Source organism: Mytilus californianus, unplaced genomic scaffold (genome assembly GCF_021869535.1).
Source record: "Mytilus californianus isolate M0D057914Y unplaced genomic scaffold, xbMytCali1.0.p SCAF_1, whole genome shotgun sequence".
Taxonomy (NCBI): domain Eukaryota; kingdom Metazoa; phylum Mollusca; class Bivalvia; order Mytilida; family Mytilidae; genus Mytilus; species Mytilus californianus.
In genome coordinates this window covers 32,980,714-33,002,533 of record NW_026262581.1, presented here as the reverse complement: position 1 = coordinate 33,002,533, position 21,820 = coordinate 32,980,714, and the positions used below count along the sequence as shown (strand labels likewise).

The 21,820-nt window shown below is 31.8% G+C and overlaps 1 protein-coding gene across 7 annotated transcripts in view; it reads right to left on the bottom strand.

Moving 5' to 3' along the window:
* The window catches only part of LOC127718890 (caspase-2-like), a 53,095-nt gene extending 31,877 nt beyond the window's left edge, over positions 1 to 21,218 (bottom strand). Inside the window, exons 1-11 of one of the 7 annotated variants that reach the window (XM_052224963.1) lie at positions 20,602 to 20,652; positions 19,437 to 19,606; positions 18,057 to 18,148; positions 16,473 to 16,618; positions 14,608 to 14,788; positions 12,519 to 12,622; positions 10,952 to 11,125; positions 9,256 to 9,481; positions 6,314 to 6,640; positions 4,838 to 5,005; positions 1,812 to 1,921 (exon numbers count right to left, since the gene is read on the bottom strand). In XM_052224963.1, coding sequence (XP_052080923.1) covers positions 1,812 to 1,921; positions 4,838 to 5,005; positions 6,314 to 6,640; positions 9,256 to 9,481; positions 10,952 to 11,125; positions 12,519 to 12,622; positions 14,608 to 14,788; positions 16,473 to 16,616 — 1,434 coding nt within the window. In that variant the 5' untranslated portion in view covers positions 16,617 to 16,618; positions 18,057 to 18,148; positions 19,437 to 19,606; positions 20,602 to 20,652. Of the gene's footprint in view, positions 1 to 1,811; positions 1,922 to 1,951; positions 3,196 to 4,837; positions 5,006 to 6,313; positions 6,641 to 9,255; positions 9,482 to 10,951; positions 11,126 to 12,518; positions 12,623 to 14,607; positions 14,789 to 16,472; positions 16,619 to 18,056; positions 18,149 to 19,436; positions 19,607 to 20,601; positions 20,695 to 21,034 lie in introns of those variants that run through there. The other 6 variants (XM_052224997.1, XM_052225014.1, XM_052224981.1 and 3 more) reach the window with 6 other exon arrangements.
* Positions 21,219 to 21,820: the final 602 nt, after the last annotated feature.

Below are 21,820 nucleotides of genomic sequence, written 5' to 3'. Positions count from 1 at the left end.
CGGATGCTTGACCGTCAAACATGCAGACTTATGGACAGGTGAACCAATATATACTTCGTGGCATGGAGCATTATAAAGCATACTTATTCATACGATTTCGATCATTTTTATGCGCAAATCTGCATTGATGGTCAATAAGAAATTTATCAAAACGTGAATGTTTCACAGTTTTTAATTTATGAAGATATATAATACAAAATTGAGTGTATGAGATATCATAAGATTTGTGAAGTTTTTCTAAGATTTCCACTGTAATTTATACAAATATGCAATCTTTAATTTTTCAATAAATATCCAAAGAAATTGAAAAGGTAATAAAACAATTTTAACATTTGGAAGTTGTACAAACGTGTATGCAATATTTTGACTAAAATATATGACATTATCTTTTGATGAATGTGGTAATGATATCAGATATGTTTCAGTCTCTCTTTCTTAAAATTAATTTGCTCCTTGTCAAGAAGCTTGAAAAAGATGTTAACCAAACCTTTAAACAGACTTATTCACAAGGGATATAGTAACAATACTGTTGCCAAGTCATTAAAGATGGTATTTTTTGGAATTGTTATTGATTTTCATATGATGAAAACATAATCTTTCGATCAGTTGCATTGAGGTCTGGAGCTAGTATGTCAGTAACTGATAATAGTCCTTTTTTGATTTATGTTGATCATTGTCATTTTGCTTAGTTTTTTTTTTGGTAACCTATTCAAACTTTGGACTCGGACTTAGCTAGATGTATAAAGGAAGGGTTGAGATCTCAGAAAACATATTTAACACTGCCACATGTTTGATAGTCTTTTTTTATTTTGGTTAATATGTATGTTTCGGAGTTTAGTCATGTTAGTGTGGCGTCCATTTTGCAGAACTAGTATACATTATTGTTTAGGGGTAGTATGAAGCCCGCCTCCAGTTGCTGGATTATCTCGCAGCGTTTAAGACTTATTGGTGGCCTAGGGGTGTGTTCTGCTCTTTAGTCGGCTTGTCATATTTTTGACACATTCCCTTTTCCATTCTCTATTCTATTGTTGAATAATTTATGCTGCATGACAACTACGAGCCCTCCTGCAAACACACATGGCCAATATAGATAAAGGCAACAGTAGTATACCGCTGTTCAACATATATGTATGTTTTGTCTACATTTTTTGAAACCTCTGTAGACAGAGAAACTCTGACAGTTGCAGAATAGTTTGTATACTGGGCTCTACGTTTTGTCTATGGACTTCAAAACTTTCAGACGACTCCTTATTTCCCTTCAATGGCGATTTTGACCAATTGTTTTGCATTTTTGCCTTATATCTTAAAATCTATATTAGAAACTTGAAAAAGCCAAAAATGACCAGCAAGACAAAATGAACCATAAGGTCAAATGAAAATTGTCAGACGACTCCTTAGTGGAAAACTTCAATATAATGAACAAGTTTAACATTCTTTGGTGTTTTTGACAATTTAAAAAAAAAATATAATATATAATAAAACTTAAACTTAAATTTAAACTTTAACTTGAAAAAACAGAAATGATCAGCAAGAAAAGATCTACATGTCAGTATAAAGGCAGAAATCTTCAGTCTTATTGCTCTTTAATGACGATTTACTATTTGTTTGCAATTTTGCCTATTATTTATTAAACTATAAAAGATACATAGAGGCACTGTCATGAATTCTATACTAGTCCACAATGTCGGAGAATATCCATTGTTGAAGATGCACATTGACTAAGGAGATCGATACAGGCTCTTTAAAGCTTCAATTTGAATTTCAATTATAAACATATCGTTCTTATAACTGTAAATACACATAATACATACCCTGATTAATAAATGATGTAATTCCTCTTCATGCGCATGGTATTTGAAAGTCCATACAATGGCATTCATAAACCATGAACCAACCTCGTTATTAAGCCAGGCTGAAGTACCTTAATAATAATAATAATAATAATAATAATAATAATAATAATAATAGGCTGTAAAATAATATTTGAATGTCAAAATTCCGTAGACGAAACGCGCGTCGGGCACAAATACAAAATTTCAATCCTGGTATCTATGATGAGTTTATTTTCGTAATCTAACATGGTTAAAACAATTGATTTCAACTGCGGTTACCGTAGCTTATTAAATATTACTTATATGCTGAGGATAATTAATAAAGTATCAAGACTGACCAGTGACGCTCAAATAAACAAACATGAAAAGGCCATTTAAATTACGAAATTGAAGAGCTTTGAAGACCCTAAATTCCGAAAGGTTTAGCCAAGTACAACTAAGGTATTATATTCGCTTAGAATAATATCCTAAGTATTACAAACAATTCAACGTTCATTAAAGAATAAATTTATAAGTATTACCATATCAATGACAATTCACGTCAACAGAGAAGTGCTGACTATTGGGCTGTCAATACTCCAAGTGAGGAAACCTACACCAGCAGTGGCATCGACCAGTGATTGTCAAAATCATCAAAGATACCAGGCTGATAAATTTTTACGCCAGACGAACGTTTCTTCTACCCAAGACTCATCAGTGACGCTCGAATCAAAAGAGTAAAAAGGCCAAATGAAGTACGAAATTTAAGAGCATTACGGACAAAGTGAGTGAACACACAATAAAAGATATAAAGGTTGAGCAAAATGCTCTATGAGTGCGAAAAAAAACCAATTAATGAGTGCAGAAGTGGTTTATTTGATCCGAAAACCATCCATCTGAATAATAACATAAACGGTATCATTTTTTCTGCACCAGATGCGCATTTCGACAATCAGTGTTTCTTCAATGATGCTCGAGGCCTTGTTTTGATTTCATTTACCAGTAACATATTTAGATTTGGTTTTCACACTTTCAAATTCCTTTTTTGGTAAATTTACTGCAACATAGCAATAAATCAAACAAACAATAGTCAAATAGTTGGTAACAATCTATAAAAACATTCACATGAACACACGACGGGCAAAACACCTCAGAATAAAATGTAGTAACAAAATCATAAAAATCAAACAAAGAAAAAAAAAGAAATATTGTTCAAGATTGCTCATTTACATTATAGCCAAGACTGTGCGGTCATCTTAAGTTACTTACAGTCACGTTATCCAGTATCTGGTGGATAGTTGTCTAATCGGTGATCACATCATATCTCCTTATTTTCATAAAATGTTTTTTTTTTCATTTTTTCCTGTTTTTTTTTATTCTGTACCTATAAACTTTTGGCATTGCATAAGAATTTTTTTCTAAAGCAGATTCATCACGTTTTTGTATAAAATCTTCCCAGAGAACAAAGTACAATATAAAAAGGTGACGTTATTTATTAATTAAGAAATTAAGAAGTTTGAGCTTGCTTTTAGGAACTTCATTTTCTGGGAAATCTGCATCATATTGGATACTAGTACATACATCAATGACCCCTGTATTCTCACGAAATCCACGTAAATTATTCCTCAACTAATAGAAATTTATCCATGCTATTTTTAATTTTTGTTTTACTTGTGACTTTTTTGTTTTCTTGTATAAAAAAGTGCTTTTATGAACTGAGATTTATTTTGCGTTCTTTAATATGCAATTCTTGTTTTTCCACAGATCAATCGTAAACGATGAATAAGTGCCCAAAATTACCTCAACTTCTTTACAGGAACCAGGTCAATGGTTGTCTTTTTCATATTGTTCTTTGATGTGACACATGTGTAGTTTTAGGTAATAATAACAGATACTTGAAAGTCTTTGTTAACCTCTTTCACTTTTCGCTTTGCTAGCTTCGTTGGGTTTAACCTTTCATATACGTACTGTTCATACATATTTTTATGATACATTTACCTTTTTGTGTCTCTAAGTTTTTGGTTTGTTTTATTGTTTATTTCTGTCCCTTTGCGTATACCACACATCTTCTTTTATTCTAAAACTAAACTCCTTTTTCGTAATTTATTAATCATACGTGCATTCAACATAATACAAGTGTTGTTGAACAAAGGACACATTTCGCTTTTGACAAAATTTGACCTTCAATTTCAACTTTATAACACAATTTCAAAAATGCCGTATTGGATTTTCAAATGGATCTTTATCAAAAGCCTTCATATCTATGTTAAACAAATATTTTCACAATAGTACATACATTATAGGCTCCAAAGTAAGCAACTTTTATAGGGATATTGTCAAAAATGCGATGATTTTGTGCATTGTTTAGATCTAAAGCTTTAGGAAAAATAAAGGCAACAGTAGTATACCGCTGTTCGAAACTCATAAATCGATAGAGATAAAAACAAATCCGGGTTACAAACTAAAACCCTGTCCCAAACTTACAACCTAAAGTGTTCTGTTACCTAAAGCTGCAGATGTTAGTACTGAACACTAATTATATATAATATGATTTGGATCATGAATGGCAGCCTAAGTAAAGTATTCTTAAACTATTATGGATTATGGCAAACTTGGACAAAAACTGACATTACAACGGAAATCATGCATACTTAAGGGATTATTACTTCGTTATTTATAATATGGGGTGCCAAAAAGAATTTTTTATATGCTTTATTAATAGTAATTAAATTACTATTTCTAATGGAGATTTGTAATATTTTGACCTAATGAAAACATTAAAATCTAAGGACCAATGTTTGCCCTTCGTGAACCTACTCCTCTCAAATATTGACAAGTTGGAAGAGAAACCAGACTTTGGCTTTAACCCGATAAGTTGTTTCAGAGATTATGTTTAATTGAATAGTCCATCTGGTATCTTTCGCCTCTCTTTTAGAAACGGCATTTAAAGATCAAACTATATGGGTTCCCTATATAAAGATACGTTTTTAAGAATATAATATATATGTTGATATTTTATCAATTACCTTCTGGTGTTGCATATGCAATTAGGAAATCTGCATATGGATGATCAAGGAATGTACATTTTGGTAAAATCTCATCCTGCGTTTCTTGAACTGAAGGTACTGAATCCATTTCATCACGTCCTTTCGTTGTCAACTTTTCAAATTCTTCCGGCAGTTCATTCTTGCTGTCTGAAGTGTATTCGAAAATTTTAGTTAACATGTAACTATTATCTTAGATATTTGAATATATCAGTACTGTAATAAATAAAAATGGATTAACAAAAGTTTATAACCAATGTTACTGCACAAAACTTAGTTATAAACTTCCTCAAGAAAGGTTTAAGGTACTTAGTTTTTGATAAGTTTAGGACCATTTATATTCTATTTTATGAAATTAATTATATGTGTGGCTTTACAATGCTTTTTTTTAGAAAAGGCAAACATTTGGTACAATATACGTTTGCGGTATTAAACACATAACTATTGAATTACAATTGTTTTTTTCTTGTGATGTACATATATTTATGGCACTGTTCTTTGATTTTGTCCCCCATGTTAACCTTCTTGCATAGTATCAATATCTCGAACCGCAATTTGTTCGTGTATTGCTGGTTTTACTAATCGATTTAAGGATACACGGACAGTGTTAAGCTATGACCGCGCAACTTATGAAATTTTATCAATAAAATAAAAATCTGTCTACCGTAGCAGTTCATCTTTGCGAAAGGGTTTGCTTGTATATTCGTCGTAAAGAGACAAACAAAATATTAGTATAGTCGAAATCAGTAACCCTGCCAAGGAATAACACAACCATTGAATTTTCCCTATTAGTCTTTACTTTTACAAATTGTGACTTGGATGAAGAGTTGTCTCATTGGCACTCATACATCATCTTCTTATATCTATTTGTTAAATTGGCACTTTTTAAAACATTGTGCAGAATTTATCTTTGTTTCAAATAAGGAAATACTTGGCATGAGTAAAGTTTTATCCTGTCCAGTACTACAGTGAAAATTTAACATATCATTTCATTGTATATAAGATAATAACCATCACCAGAAGTAAACCAATCAATTTTTCACCCCTTTTTTCCGTTAACAAGCTATAGTAACCATGTCACCTGAAGATTCCGAAATATTTATATAAAAAGCAAATAAAAAGAATGGTGCTTTTAGACATCCAAGAGATATGTTTATGACTCAGAAATTTTTTTCTGCAATGAAATGCAGGGTAAATTTCCTTCAACTGTCTAAATCAAGGGAATATTTTTTTCGTATGAAACCGGATCTGACATACTATGATTTGGTGGTAATACACCTCTAGAATGATGTTTTTTTTCACCTTACAAATTCTAGTATTAAATCAGTCAGATCTTATTTACTTTCGTTTTGTTTTATTAAGTACCAGTAGTTGTTTGTGGTGCTTTTTGTTTTTGTTTTATTTTGCAATAAAAATGTTGATTGTCTTTAAAAAAAATTATCTGCGTGTGAGACTTACCATCTTTTATATCTAGCTGCAGGTCAGTAAAATTACTGACAGAAAAAGATCCATCGTCATGTTTGACAATGCATCTATACTTTCCTTTGTCATTTTCTGAAACATTTTTTACAAACAGGCTTCTCACGTTTTTCATCTGTTGAAGGCAATATTTATTAGAGCTGTTCCATTCTGTTATACGGTAGAAATCTTCTTTCTTCACTTTGTTTTTATCCCATTCCCAATACACATTTTGTATTGATTTGCAAGACTTAACAATACATTCGATCTCAACCTGCCCACCAGGCTTTACTAAGTGGACAGTTTTATTTATGGACGCTGTTTCAACTTAAATTGAATGAAATAAAATGAAAGAATTACATAACCGTGTTCAATATATTTTATTTTAGCTAAGTAATGACAGTAAAACACTTGAACATGGAACTAAAAGATCTGATTATACCTGCAAATACACGGATCGATCAATACAAATCTAAAAGGTTTTCATAGTTCGTCGTTGAAATTTAATATAAAATTAAAAGACATAGATATGAAAATATAAGAGTTATAACTTTATTTTAATCTATATTTGTAATATTTTCCTCCAACTTTAGACTCTTTTGATAGTTTTTAATAATCTGGGGAGGGGGGAAGTATAACAAAAATACCGAATTCCAAGGTAAATTTAAAAAGGAGAGGCCCATAAAAACTGACAAAATCAAACGTTATCAACAACAGAACGAGTGGAAAACAACTGTCATATTCCTGACTTGGTGCAGTCATTTTCCAAAGAAAATGGTTGGTTAAACCTGGGTTTATAGCTAGTTTAAACTTTCCCTTGTATGACAATTTTTTTTAAAGTTCCATTAAACAGAAATAATAGGTTAAAATGTGACAATACGTGAAAGACCTAAAAGATCAGGGAAACTAGTGTCCAAAATATTTTTTTTACAAAGACTTAAAACTAGATCCTTCAAAGTTTTACACGTTCTCCGCAAGCATGCAATTGATTATAAAGTTACAAGAAAATAGAAATGAAAACAAGATTACCATATAATGTTATCAAATCCCTCTCAATACGAAGATAAAAGCAGGCTTAAGGATTTTGTGTACACTGAACGCACCAGACGATATGCGAGAAATTAATTTAAATTTGTATAGTTGTTTCCTTTCAGCAAATTATTCACTAGATTTAAATTTCGAAAAGCAAAAAAGCTATGACTACCTTAGAATAAATAGTGATAAAAAATAACTTTTGAAACCAAAACATTGATCCGGGTTCGGGATTAATGACCCGTAATATACCCCCCCCCCCCCCCCCCCCCCCCCAAAAAAAAGAACATAAATATAAAAAAAACACACAAAAAAAAAACAAATAACTGGAATTTGAATTATTAAAGCCGGGTATTTTTAGGTCCATTAAGAACTTTTTATTTCACGTGATGGTCCAGGTTTTTAATCCAAAATTGTTTATGTCAAAAGGAAAGCAATTTAAATTTGCCCTTACAAAAATTTAAATTGCTTTCCTTTTTTCAAATAAATCAAATGCCCTTGGGGCAAAAAGGCACCTAATTGACTCCCAAATTAAGTCCTCATTTGAAAGTTATTACTTATATTTTGTCTTAAATTAGTCCTTACATGACTAGGCAAAAAGCCTTGTTTTGTATCAATTTTGAGTAAATTTTGGAAACGTATTGGGACGGAAACTAAGAATGCAAAAGTATCAATTTTTATGATAGATACACTGTAATTTGCGAAATGTCAAACTCTATATTTCATGCATATTTAGGAAGAAAACAAAAAAACAAAATATCCAGTAGATTCTGGAATGATGATGGACGGGAAATTCAATTGGAAGGGAACATGAGGACATGCATTGATAACTGCTTTTTTTTACTTTGTAACAGGCTAACGTCGGACCACTCAAGGAGGTGTTTGAACCAACGGGGGGGGGGGGGGGGGGGGGAGGGGGGAGGTAGCAGGGAATTACCATGTTATGTGCAGATGGGATAAGCCACAGGAATAGGTAATTTTTTTCAGCTTCGTGAAATGTTATAACATGTATAAGGAAGAGAATTTAAGATGAAATATATGACAAGGTTGCTGATTGAATTATAAGTATCTGAAACCAGTCATATGTCGATTTTTACACATATTAGTCAAATCAATTTATCTCTCAAAAAAAAATCGTGATCATGATAGCCTCAGGTTTTTTTTTTTTTAAATGAATATGAAAGGGTATGCATTTGTATCATTCAAAATATATGAAAAGGATGAGGAAGGCAATGTTTCGGCTGCTCACTCCTACCACTAAAAGAGCGAAGTGTCCTCGAAGTGGTTGGACCTCTCACTACAGGGGGCGTCATAGTTAGAAGTAAGGCTGTTTGTTGATATTCCCCTATAAGTATTGTTATGGTATCAATAATATTTTACCAATGAGAGAACAACAAAAATATAAATTATAATATTCTCATGCAAAGTTGACTTCCTGTTTGAATTGTTTTACACCAGTCATTTTGGGGCCCTTTATAGCTTGCTGTTCGGTGTGAGCCAAGGCTCTGTGTTGAAGGCTGTACTTTGACCTATAATTGTTTATTTTTTATACTTTGTGACTTGGATGGAGAGTTGTCTCATTGGCACTCATACCACATCTTCTTATTTATATTTAGTCGATTTCGCATATTCTGTTGAGTTCACTTTTGTTTAAAAGCTACGTCATGATTGTGATATTTGGGTTCAAAAGTTATTCTGTCATACAGTTATTTTATATGATAAAGTTTGGCTTCTCTTAAATAAATTTCAAAATGTTTGCGCTATTGAATTCAACATTTTGTTTATTTATCGATAAAATAATTCATATCAATAGATAAAAACATGATGATGCTTGAATATACACCATTCGACTTTCAAGAGTAAACAATTAATTGACTATGTAAACATTACAAATTATTTTATTTCCTTACCAGAACGGCAGGCCTGAATAAAAACAAGCCTTGGTTTTCCATGTAGACTTTCACAATTAGCAGTTGAAAAACAATCTGTTAGTTCTTTTATCTCAACTGGCAAGCAATCAACTCCATACACTTTTGTCCCCACGCCGTGGCTCATTATTATCAAAATAACACATTCCGCACAGTTTTCCTCCTTTTCTAATTGTTTAGCCTCACTGCGTAGGAAAGATTGCATACCCTAAAATGAATAATTTTCGCTAAACAATATTCTAACCATTCATCTTTGTCAGGGGTTGTAATAATTCAAATAAAAGAGTCCCCTACGCAGCTTTTAAAAAAGGCCCTTTACATTATATGATTAAAAAAAGACAGCCCAGAAAATAATGTTTAAATTCATTTGTTATTATCTACAGTTGTACTTTTCCATTTCTTTTCGCAATAAATTTGTAGGAATATGACATAAGGAAATACTTAAAAGCCAATTGAGTGACCTATAGATTGTCAATAAGCTTACACGATGATATATAATCGAACTTCCTTTGGTCATTGACATTGTAAGTTTATCTCAAGAAAATGAACCCTCTTTTCGTCAAGCATTTTGACATCATATTTAATGAAAATATAAGATTGCAATATCTACAAACCGTTTCCTTTAGTTTCCTTTAGTAACATTGTTGTAATGATATATTGTTGACAATTCAATCACTTAACGTCGTCGGATCATTTCAATGCGTAAGTAAAAATTATCTTTCGATTTTAAAAACGATTGTCGTATAATTTACTATTTTTGTACGCCGAGAAATATTTAGTTGAATACAGTTTTCATTAGGATAAAATCAGATCCAGTTATGCATAAAAATATATCTACTAAACACTGTTGTTGTTTGCTCAATATCCAGTGGTAAATAGTTCATTCATGTAAAGGACGAGATCAAAATAACAATTAATTCAATAGGAAGGTCCTGGTAAAGAGAGAAGACCTGGATGAATTTTGAGAAATCTTGAATGCCACTGGAAAATGAGGTTTTATTTGATAGGGACAAAAAATATAAAAATTATAAAAATCTCAAATAGTTGTTGCAAGGGTTCTTAACGTGCAGTGAGCGTGACACGCCCTACTACACGATGCATCGGAGTTAACGTCCCTATTTTAATAGGACGTGGTTGCAAATTTATACATCCCGCATAGCCGAACGAATTACCCTTATTTGGTAAGCGATTTACCAACGGTCGAAAGAAGAGCAAGGGATGTTTGCAAGACTTAAATTGGTCAGATGTCTACATTCATATTTAGATTTTTCGTGACACATTAGCATTAGGGCTTCAAACTCATTGCTTTAAATGCAGTTTAAAAGCAATCAAAATAGTCTCGTTTTGACAGCTTGTAATTCGTATATAAATTTGACTCAAGGCCTCATCAAAAAGATGTTTGGTACAAGATGTAATACACAGATGTAAATAGATATTAAGTTAAGCAGTTGTTTTTGGTAAGACCGTACAAACATAATTTGCAATTTGATTTTCTTTCTTCTTAAACATTTTGACCGTTAGTGAATTAGATCGTTGAACGCATGTTTAAAATATTTAAGTACTACCTTCAAACACTCAATGCAATTAAATTCTCGAAATATTGTTTATATCTTAATGTCATTTTGTTTTGCGATAGATTTCTGATTAAAATATATAATTTTTATTCATATCTAATTACTTGTGCTGTTAAATCATTTTCTTGCAACACAGTAAAATGGAGTTCAATGAACAATTTGGTCAAATTCTCTGCATCAATATTAGAAGGAACTCGATTTTGCAATGGTCCATTAAAATTTACATTGTTGATAATGAAAACTTTCCCTCGACACTCATTCTGAATCGTGTATGCGTGCTGCAAAATATAAAGCAAACTTGTGAGAGAATTAAATGTTTGAAGCACTTTTCTAAAATACTTGTATACTATGAGATTTAAATATATATGATAGAATTAAATTTGCTGTCTTTCAGTATACATTGGAAAGTAAATGAATCATAGAGTTAGCATCGCTAAGCAATTTTTCCTTGTAAAAATACAGTAAAACTGCCTTTTCGCTCCAATTACCAAATATCGACGTATTGGATTTTTGCTTATGCAAAAGAAACTGATATCAATATTTTGCCTACCTGTAGAAGTAACAATATCCTTATACTTATACTTATACCTAAATAACGTCCTGCTAATAAAACTATATAACATTGAACAGTGCATTATGTTTTCTACTTCGTTTTTATTTAGATTTGCGTATCGAAAATAAACGGTAAAAGCTATATAACGTTGATCACAAGCACTAGTATTTCATGGACATGCCTTTTTTAATACTGTTTGCATTTTGTAACGCTTCATTTCAAATTAGATGATTGAATGGTATTTTTTTGGTACTCATTATACCTTTTATATATGACATGCTTGAGAAGGCATTGTGAAAATCATTTTGCACATTAGCCCATGTAGCTTTCGTCGAATCAAAATCAGACTCATTAAAAACCTTGGTCTGATATAGGAGTAAACAGACCATATAGTAAATGATTCCTTAAACGCACGTTTGTAATGTAAACGATCTTCATCAAACACTTGTCTGTAAGAAGAAAGACGACTTTATTGTCCTGACTTATACATGTTATACTTATGTAAATTCTCGCGTACGCAGTATAGGCATATGTAGATTTTAATGTATAATGCATAGTAATTACTATCGCTTGCGTTTTTTTACTAAAAGTTTGGCTGTCAAATTTCCATTCAAGAATCAATCAGATTATTTCCTAACAATAAGATAATATCAAAGAATAGTCTATATATTGCTGTACTAAATAAACTCATCATAGATACCAGGATTAAAATTTTGTTCGACAGACGCGCGTTCTGTCTACATAAGACTTATCAGTGACGCTCGAACCAAAGTTAAAAATGCCAAATAAAAAATTTGAATAGCCTTGAGGACCCAAAATTCCGAAAGGTTTTTCCAAATATAGCGCTAGGTAAGGAAATCTATTCCTTGGGTAGATGGTCGTTAGTTTTTCGGAAAATTCAAAGTTAAAAAGGTTGATTTATAATAATGACCATATCAATGATAATTAATGTCAACACAGAATTGCTGACTACTGATCATGAGCTGGTGATACTCTCTGGAATGAAAACTACACCAGCAGTGGTTGTAAGTAAACTCATCACAGAAGCGCAACATTTTCCACGTAGGAATTAGTACTTGTATATGCATTTTGCTCTCCAAGCATTAACAATATCTTACATCTTTTCCATAGTCGTGAATACACCAAGGACTTTTGGGATCCTTTAACTTGATGACTTGATCCTTCAGCATATCCTCGTTTTCTAATTTGCTTGGAGGCCATTCTTTAAAGAACACGAAAAGTGTACAGCACGTGATAATTTTATTGTAACAGTAACACAATGTGCTTATCATAGCTTACTATACGGTATTGGTTTTCCTCATTGTTAAAGACAGTTGATTAGATAAAGTTGCAAGCTTGACGTAAGCTTAATTTTATCTCTGGTGTACAGTTGTCTTATTGGCAATCAAACCACATTTTTTTGTTTTGAAATTGTCCCAAATAAAGAACTAAGTTGATGATAGTGGTTTGAAAATATAGTTTGTTCGTTGAGAAATATGGTATTTGTTGTGCATTCTTACCGTCTAAAATTTTATCACAATTTGTTAATACAGACCTAGAGAAATTGTTAGAGTTTGATAAGGGTTCAAGGTTACCTATTTTGGAAGACTTTATGGTGATTTCTTAAATTGGTTTTGCTTTTATTCTTCTCGTACATCATATAACCCCATATATCAGTGTTACCTTTATTTGTTTTCGTAATAGATTTATGAGATTTGGACATCAGTAAACTACTGTTGCCTTAATTATCCCCTATTCGTCATACAATCCCATGTAAGGTACATTGTTTGTCTACGTATTTTCTCTGATTATGCAGAGTGTTTGTGCATATACCAATGTCGGGCTAATTATCAGGATTCTTGCAGAAAATGAACATATGTTGCACTGATTTATTTGTGAGCCTCAGTCATGCAGTTTACTTTTGTTATTACATATTAAGTAATTAAGTAAAATGAATTTATAACTCGTCTGAATAATAGAATGATCAGAAAATGTTTAACATTAGTAATAAAACACGAAGGACAGTTGTGATCTACATATAGCACTTGTCATTCTTCGTATTATTACATGTCAAATTGTTTTTCACCTTTTTTAACAGTGCGTTAATTTGGTTTTGAAGTTTGAAAAAGAAAAAAAGAAACAATAAATTTAACTACATTTGAAAGGAACGAATCATAACTGTTATGTACGGTGTGTCATGCATACACACCAAGATCAACTTGACCTTCAACATCATTGATTGTAAATCAAACGTTTGCTACTCCATATTTCATCTCAACGCCGGGAGATAATTTTTTCTATATTTTCATTGTTTTGAGTTACTGTTTAATCAATATTTCACATACCGTTAATGTTATTAAATAAAACATCGCAGTTTGTAACTTATAATAGCTGTTAATTACCCATCAAGTTTATGGTATTCATTTTTAAAACGTATATGGTCGAAGGACTCCTACGCTAGCTACAGTTGAGAATTCCACAATAAAAAATGTTTCTGCTGATAAATATATCTAATATAATTAAATATTTTGTTTGATAATTCGCAATACAAATGACTTTTACTCTATCTAAAATTGATCACAAACCGGTTGAAGAAAAACTGAAAAGCTTTAATCGTGAAACAATCGGATATATATGTAACAGAATTTTCATTTTAATTAAAGATCAAAATGTAATAATTACAGAAGTAAATAAGAGCAAGGTCACTGATTTTTCGGTTTGCCTCTTATAAATCTTGAGAAAGTATAGCCAAATGTAAGAAATAATTTAAAAATTAACAAAGATATTATTCAGCACGCCAGACGCGTTTCGTCCACATGAAGACTCTTCAATAGCATTAAAATTAAAAATATTAATGTTGAAGAGCACTTAGTATTATTTTAAAATGTGTGCCAAATATGGCGTAATGCTGTTTATATAAAGTAAAATGAACTCATTAAAGTAGAACAAACAAGTTGAAGGGAGGTAACATAGTACAAATAATATGAAAAGCAAAGCCAATTTTAATGAATACTTTTAAGATAAGTCACTGCTGTCCTGTACTCTGGAGGCAAACACAACTTGGCGAGAAAAAAGACGACAATCAACTGTTTCGAACACTAAACAACTTTTAGCCTCGTGCTACAATGACAGAAGTAACATGCTTCGTAAAACCTAAATAGAAAATTATTCTATATTTTATATGTTTAAATCGGAGGGTATACTCACTTAATGGTTCCGTCTTGTTGTCTCTTTTTTCAACTTCCATAACATAAGGTGCAAGGTCTTTTGCAAGGTCCTCGTTGTTACTGTCCAGAAAAGCTTCATGAAGAGCGGCTACACCTTTCTTTCCTCGATAGTTTAAAAGGTCCAAAATCTTTCTCGTTTTCTTTTCAGTTTCCTCTATTTGCTGGAATTATGTAAAGACAAAAAAGTATCTATAAGTCAAGCTAGAAAATAAAATTTCGAATGACCGTAAAATTCTTTTTTGTTCGTTTATTTGAATACATAATGATTATTCGTGCAGTACAAATTTACTTTAATGGTTATTTTCACTCCAAATAGATAAGAGGAGTAACTAATCCCTTGATATGGTCCAGGTTCTCTTTTTATGTTGATCGTGTTTTGCATACTGTTGTTTGTATTTTGGTCTTCTTATGTTTTTTCCATGGCGTTGTCAGTTTGGTTTTTACATTTATGAGTTCGAGTGTCCCTTGGGCATCATTCGCCTCTCTTTTACCAGTTACGCTTCAAAATTTAAATTTCAAATTAAATGTAATAGCACGCTTTTTGTGGTTAAATATAGGGGAATACACGTTGTAATGCATACTTTGACAGCTATAGCTCCTTCTTTCCCATCAAGATATACATGTACTATAGTCATAATGAGATATGAAGTATGTGTCAATTACACTGCCATTTAAAGACAGTCAACCCCAAAAATCTTTGTGCTGAGAATATGTCATACCATTGTTATTATATGATTTTGATTTTGAACATGGTATCTAAAAATCAAGCTTTTTTGGGACATGAGCTTTAGCATTTTAGTACTGTAACACTTGATACATGGGCCTGAATCCACATGACATGTTCCAATTACAACTTTACAATGTATTTTATGATGAATGCACATTAATTCAAATAAAACTATCTAAAAGCTAAACTTCCCAATTGTTTTTCATTTTTATGTAACTAAAATAAATCTTTCTTATTACCATAATTTTGAAGGTTAAAAAAACCAAGTTAAAATGAAAGATATAAAGATGAACGGTTCACAGCCAGATACCGTGTGCATCGGGCTGATGTATGTCAAAAACAATGATTTGTGAAATAAATGTCTAACCAAGTATAGCTCATATCATCTGAATGAACCTCCGTTCTTGTTGTGGCTTATGTTGCTTAATCCTTTTTGTACAATTGTTAGTTCAAAGAGTTTCCACAAGAAACCTTAAACATGAGGAAAGCGTTGAATTCTCTTTTCGAGGTTTCTCAAATGGACCAGCCAAATAATCATGTGACGAGAATAGACGTATTGTTTGAGTATCCAAACTTGTCACCCGTTTATTGATCAATGGATTTCATATTGAATAGAATATATTCATTCAATGAAAATGTTCGTCTAAATTAAAAGAAACGAAAACATATTTTTTTTCGGAAAGGTTGGAGTTCAGCCTTTCAAAATGCCAAGTGTTGTGCCAAGTGTTGGAAAATAATGTGTTTTTTTTTTGTATCGTTTACGTTTCATGGACATTTGGTTTTTACACGTTAACAAAAACTGTCTGTTCTCATGATATGCTGGGCAGCCAAACGTTACTAACAACGATTAGATATTTGATCATATTTGCGGAAATACTCGTTTCATTTCACGGTCAACTGTCCTCTTACTTTTCTCTTTTACTGTTCATTGTAAAATATTTAATGTATTTTTAAAGCATCTTTTATTGATATAAAAACATTCAAATTTTAGAAATGGAGAAGAATTTATGTGTACGTCGTTTTCTTTTCGCAAATCACATATTTCGATCTTTTCCTACTATTATTCTTCTTCGTTACGGTTGAATAAGCTAACTTTACTTTGTTATGAGGTTACTTACTTTTACAGTGTCGTACATTTCGTCATTAAAAATTTTCATTTGATAAAGATGACCTCCAACTTCATCAGGGTTGGCCAAGCCTTTCACGATTTTAACTCTATTCTTTCTGAAAGCATTTTTCCAATCAAAATTCTCAGCAGTCATTTCTGAAACAGACATTGTAATTCATTAGTTGATTATTTCTTGCCAAAATCTCTTGTAGCAATATCTCATGCACTGAAATTGACGAGTGGAATAATGGTTATTAAATACTTTATACACATGCATGATATACCACAATAAATCACAGGCCACTTCCAACATCTATATTAAGATATTACAGAAAACTTCTGTACGGAAATTGCAGTTCTGATAAATGATTCAGAAATTATTTTATGAGTCATATCCGAAGACTCTTATAAATAAACTGATTTTAAAGAAATACAACTGACCTCAAAAGGTCAAAGCTTTTGTCCTGTTTAAAGGAAATATTGTTCTATGATCTTATATATATTTAGAGTATACATATATATGTGATGATAATACACATTGTAAGTATGCATTCAATTCTTCTGAAGACCAGTCTTTTTCGGTATTTCGGTATTTCAATGTTGCCCTATTTTAAAAGTCAATTCAAAAAGTTTGTCATATTTATTCACTATTTTCAAATCCATTGTTTCAAACATAAAGTTGACGAATAAACATGTTAGAAAGTGCTATTGAATCATTTTGTTGATCTGTTCTTATGCAACGTTAACATCTACGACCAAAATAGGCCAACAATTGAGTGTCCCGATTTGAATTAATTTGATGGAAAATTAAAATTGGTGCTTAAGGAGGCGTCATAAAAAAATCGCTTACATGTTAATTTTCAAAAATAAACATATATTCTATCTAATAATTGTTTAAAATATGATTTTATTGTAATAATACCCATTACAACATACTAAATTTAGATTTAAGCTACAAATAGTGGCCATTTAAAGTCTTATCGAACCTATTCCTTTGATTTTTGATGATGATATTTGAAAATGAAAATAAGATTTGTTTTTGCTAACAATAATTTTTAATCTTGCAAATTCTTTTTTTGCTTGGATTCATTGATTAACATGATATCAAATTAATATTGTAAGACATTGAACGTGCTGAAATTCTCAAAGCATGAAGAAAACATAATCGTTTGCAGAGGCACACAAGTACATTTTTCTTTGATTGAAACTACTGATTTTTTATAGTATAAAAGGGTAATTTTTGGTCAGGGGTTTTCAACTTGACATATATCACAGCAGGCAATATAACATACGCCCGTCGGGAGATAATACAATTATTTTTTCTGCAAGGTTTCTTTAGCATGCAAAGTGCGTGGGATTCTCCCTTTGTGAACGCGAGGGGTTAGATTTAACGTCACAACTTCGACCGGACGGTGTTGCGTATTTATACTTCACCGACAGCAAAACATACGCCCCGAACTGACTTTTGAAATTGTACTCTGTTTGAATATCCGACCTTTTCTATACCTAGTGTTTTACTTCTAACTTTCAATAAAACTCGTAATTATTTAATAGATACATTTACCTCCTTTAAAAATGATATATATATACTTACTTGAAAATATGTTTTTTTTCTGCAAAAGGCAAACAATTGAATCAGTCCTTCATATATCCGTCCTTAATGTTGGCAAATGTAAAATGCTTGATCTAAAAGAAAAGATGAATTTGATAGTATCACTTATTTCGGTATTTGAAATAGGTCAAATAAGTTGAATGGTGTATTCCTATATACCTGAGTGTTTTCAATAACAAGACCTTTGACCTATAATTGTTTACTTTTACACATTGTGACTTGGATGGAGAGTTGTTTCATTGGCACTCATACCACATCTTCTTATTTCTATTGCACTTATATTGGGGTTTGTAGATACAAATTTCTTGTTTTAAGTCTTGAAAAATCTTACTTTATGAGGAACCGCAATGATTCCATGTGCTTGACTTTTTATTCGACAACTTATTTGTTGAGTTTGGTGGATTGATATTTCAATAGACAGTTGGTAAGATAATGGGTCCTTATTGTGTACCCCTACTGGCCGACTTGTTTTGTGTTATCATATGAAGCAGAACTCATACAAAACCTTCTCAAAGACAAAAAAACTCGCAAAATTCTTGAATTTCACTTTTATATATATTAATAATTCCCTGTCACTCAATAACCTACATTTCAGTGAGTGCTTCATCTCTTATATCCCTGTAAAGTTAAGATTAAGGATACTTCAGAACGTGATGGTTTGTTTCATATCTTGATATTTTAATTGCTTCGATATCGCCACACATGGATGACTTTACACTAGAATCTACGACAAACGTGATAATTTTAACCTTTTAGTCGTCAACTTCCTATTTCTAAGCATAACATTCCCTCTACCCCTTGCATTGTATGGCGTTTTCTTATCTCAAGTAATACGCAACGTTCGTACCTGTTCATATGATACGGACCTCATTAATAGGGGGTGCTCCTGACAACATAGCTCAAAAGGGTTATGAGGAAGAACGACTAAAAACGACACTAGATAAGTACTACGGTCACCATGACGAATTGGTTGTGTGAGATGATATGTCTCTGTCTCAAATCGCTAGCAATAAGTTCTAGCAGTCTTAGAGATCTTTATATACCAGAATAGTCGTCTTAAACGTTATTTAAGCGATGGCTATTAATTTAGGTCCTTTTTGGTCATAAAGCTCTTCAACTGTTTCGGTTCTTAAAAATCATTGGCTTTCAAATATTCGGCTTCGAGGGTTCCTGATGAAGGTGATTCCAGAAATGCGCTTCGGACGCATGAAATTTATAACGTGTTGTTTCCTTTTTTTGTAACATTAGCACGGAGTATGGATTCGCATGGCCGGTGATGCATGCATTGCAGGAGACGATTACACTATCGACGCAACCGGTCTCACTCTTTTTTGGAGTTTCCAGCAGTTACTGTTTTGTTACCTTGGTTTGTCTTCTTAATTGATTTATTAGATTTGAACACCAGAAAAACACTGTTGCCTTAATTGATGGTATACTGCTCGGACAAGAAAACCACTGTTGCCTTAATTGATGATATACTGCTCGGACAAGGAAACCACTGTTGCCTTAATTGATGGTATACTGCTCGGACACTGTTTTTAAATATATGTACAATAACGATATATTGGTAATTGATTTCAAGTGCTTTCTCCTGTGCATAAATACCATAAATAAAACGAATTACTGGAAATTTCAATCAGAAACGTGCTTAAACATCCAAATTACTCAAATAGAAGATAAAATCAAAATGCAGCCTTAAAATTATGCAAAGGTTACAAAGTTGGTAGTGTTTCAGAGAAGAGACAAAATAAACGTTATATATTCAATTGCGATGCATTAGGTTTTCGGGGGTGAGGAAAGATGAATCAACGGGACTCTCTTTACCCGACCATAACAGCGCCTTTAACCTAAAAATATCGTACGATCCCCTCCATTATTACACAGAACAAGTCAAATGTATCCTTATCATTTATACACTTTCAAACTAGCTAATAGTATCCTTAGGTATAGAGACTAGTGCATGTAATATAATGTAACGGAGAAATAATTGTTCTCTTCATGAAATCCGACAAAAATTACTATACAGTTTAATAGCTCACATCCTGGTGTACTTTTACTATAATATTGATTTTTCTATATTTGCCTATTGTTCCAGTTCAAACTAAAAATATAACAACCATGAATTTAATGAAATACCATCACATCCGTTACATCCGGTATATGTAGTTAAAATTGTCCTTAACTAACATTTTAGGAACTTTGTGTATATAACGTAGGTAAAGGTAGAGTAAAATCAATGAGTTGTCATGTGTATTGTGCTCTGTTTCATACCCGATTGTTTTGTAAGTAGGGTACTCTTTAGATATATTTCTAAGTATCCTGAGCTATAAATAAATACCATTTGAAATATTTCATTCAATCATATAATTTTACCTTCAAAATTCAACAAAATACACCTTCATACACACTTTATTTACTAGAGGAAAAAAGAAACTGTACATCATACAATCCAAAAAAGTACACATAGTTCAGTTTAATGAGAAACTGAGTATATTCAAACGAACTTAATTATAAATTATATACTTACAAAATTGCTCTTTTTGACTGTTTTGTTTAACTTACTTCCTAGTGTATCTATTAATACACTTTATACTGTGACATTGTCAAATCTAAGGGAAACCCCGCATATAATCGATCAGGTATTACTTTTGATTTGAGAAGCAGAAAATTACATATATATCTCAATGAAAATAACACTTCATGAATTTCGTGCGTCCAAGGCGCTTTTTCCGGATTTCCAAGAACGCTCAAATCTTAATATTTGAAAGCCAAGGATGTATGAATACGAGCTCTTAATTTCATAGTATATACCTTTTCATAGACTTTCCAATTCTAGCACATATTTACAACTCGAGTAACCTTTAAATTGATCTATATAGATAGTTTATTTTGGCTGACTACTTGTATCACAAGTGTTTGTAAAACGGAGCTCATTAACGAAGTTTTGTAAATCTACTCACTAGTATCATTGTAAAATATGTGATATCAAAAGGCCCTTGACTCCAGAATGAAAAGATATTTTCAATTTGTACGACTTTGCCCCCAGCAGAGCTATAGAAAAACAGTACATTAACTCGTGTAACACGGACACTTTATAGATGATACACGGACACTTTTTAGTTGTTACACGGACACTTTTTATGAATAGAATCACTCGTGCATGATCAGTGAGTTCATGGGCACTTTAAATTTCAATAAGATTTGAAGTTTTTGTTTCACCGACATATTTCCTGTCTTTTTTATTAAAATATTTACGTTGGCATCAAATAACTATATTTTTTTCAAATAATTCCAGTATATTACTATTCATATCAGTACACTACGGAATTGACCATTTAACTCCAAAAAGGGGGGTTATGGTTTTTTCCCAAAAAAAAAAATTCTGATCCCCAATTTTATGAGAAAAAATATAGTGTGGTCAAGCAGATGACAAAATAATGTTCTGATTCCTGATTTTCCAAATACAGTATATTATAGTGCTAATTTCGAAAAAAATATTTGGTGATAGCGTTGAAAAAGTAAATAAAAACATACCCCCTTTTGAAGATAATGGTCGGTCCGTAAATGTATTTTTTCAATATATGGGCATGATTAGTATTCTGGACAATGCTGAAAGTCAAGAAATGCTGGTACCGACGTTTATATTTCTATAGTATAGTCCCTAGTGTGGACAGTGTGTTACTTGTCGATTTTTTTTATACCCATTCCAAATTTATTTCTCCATGTTTTATGACTCAAATAGTAAG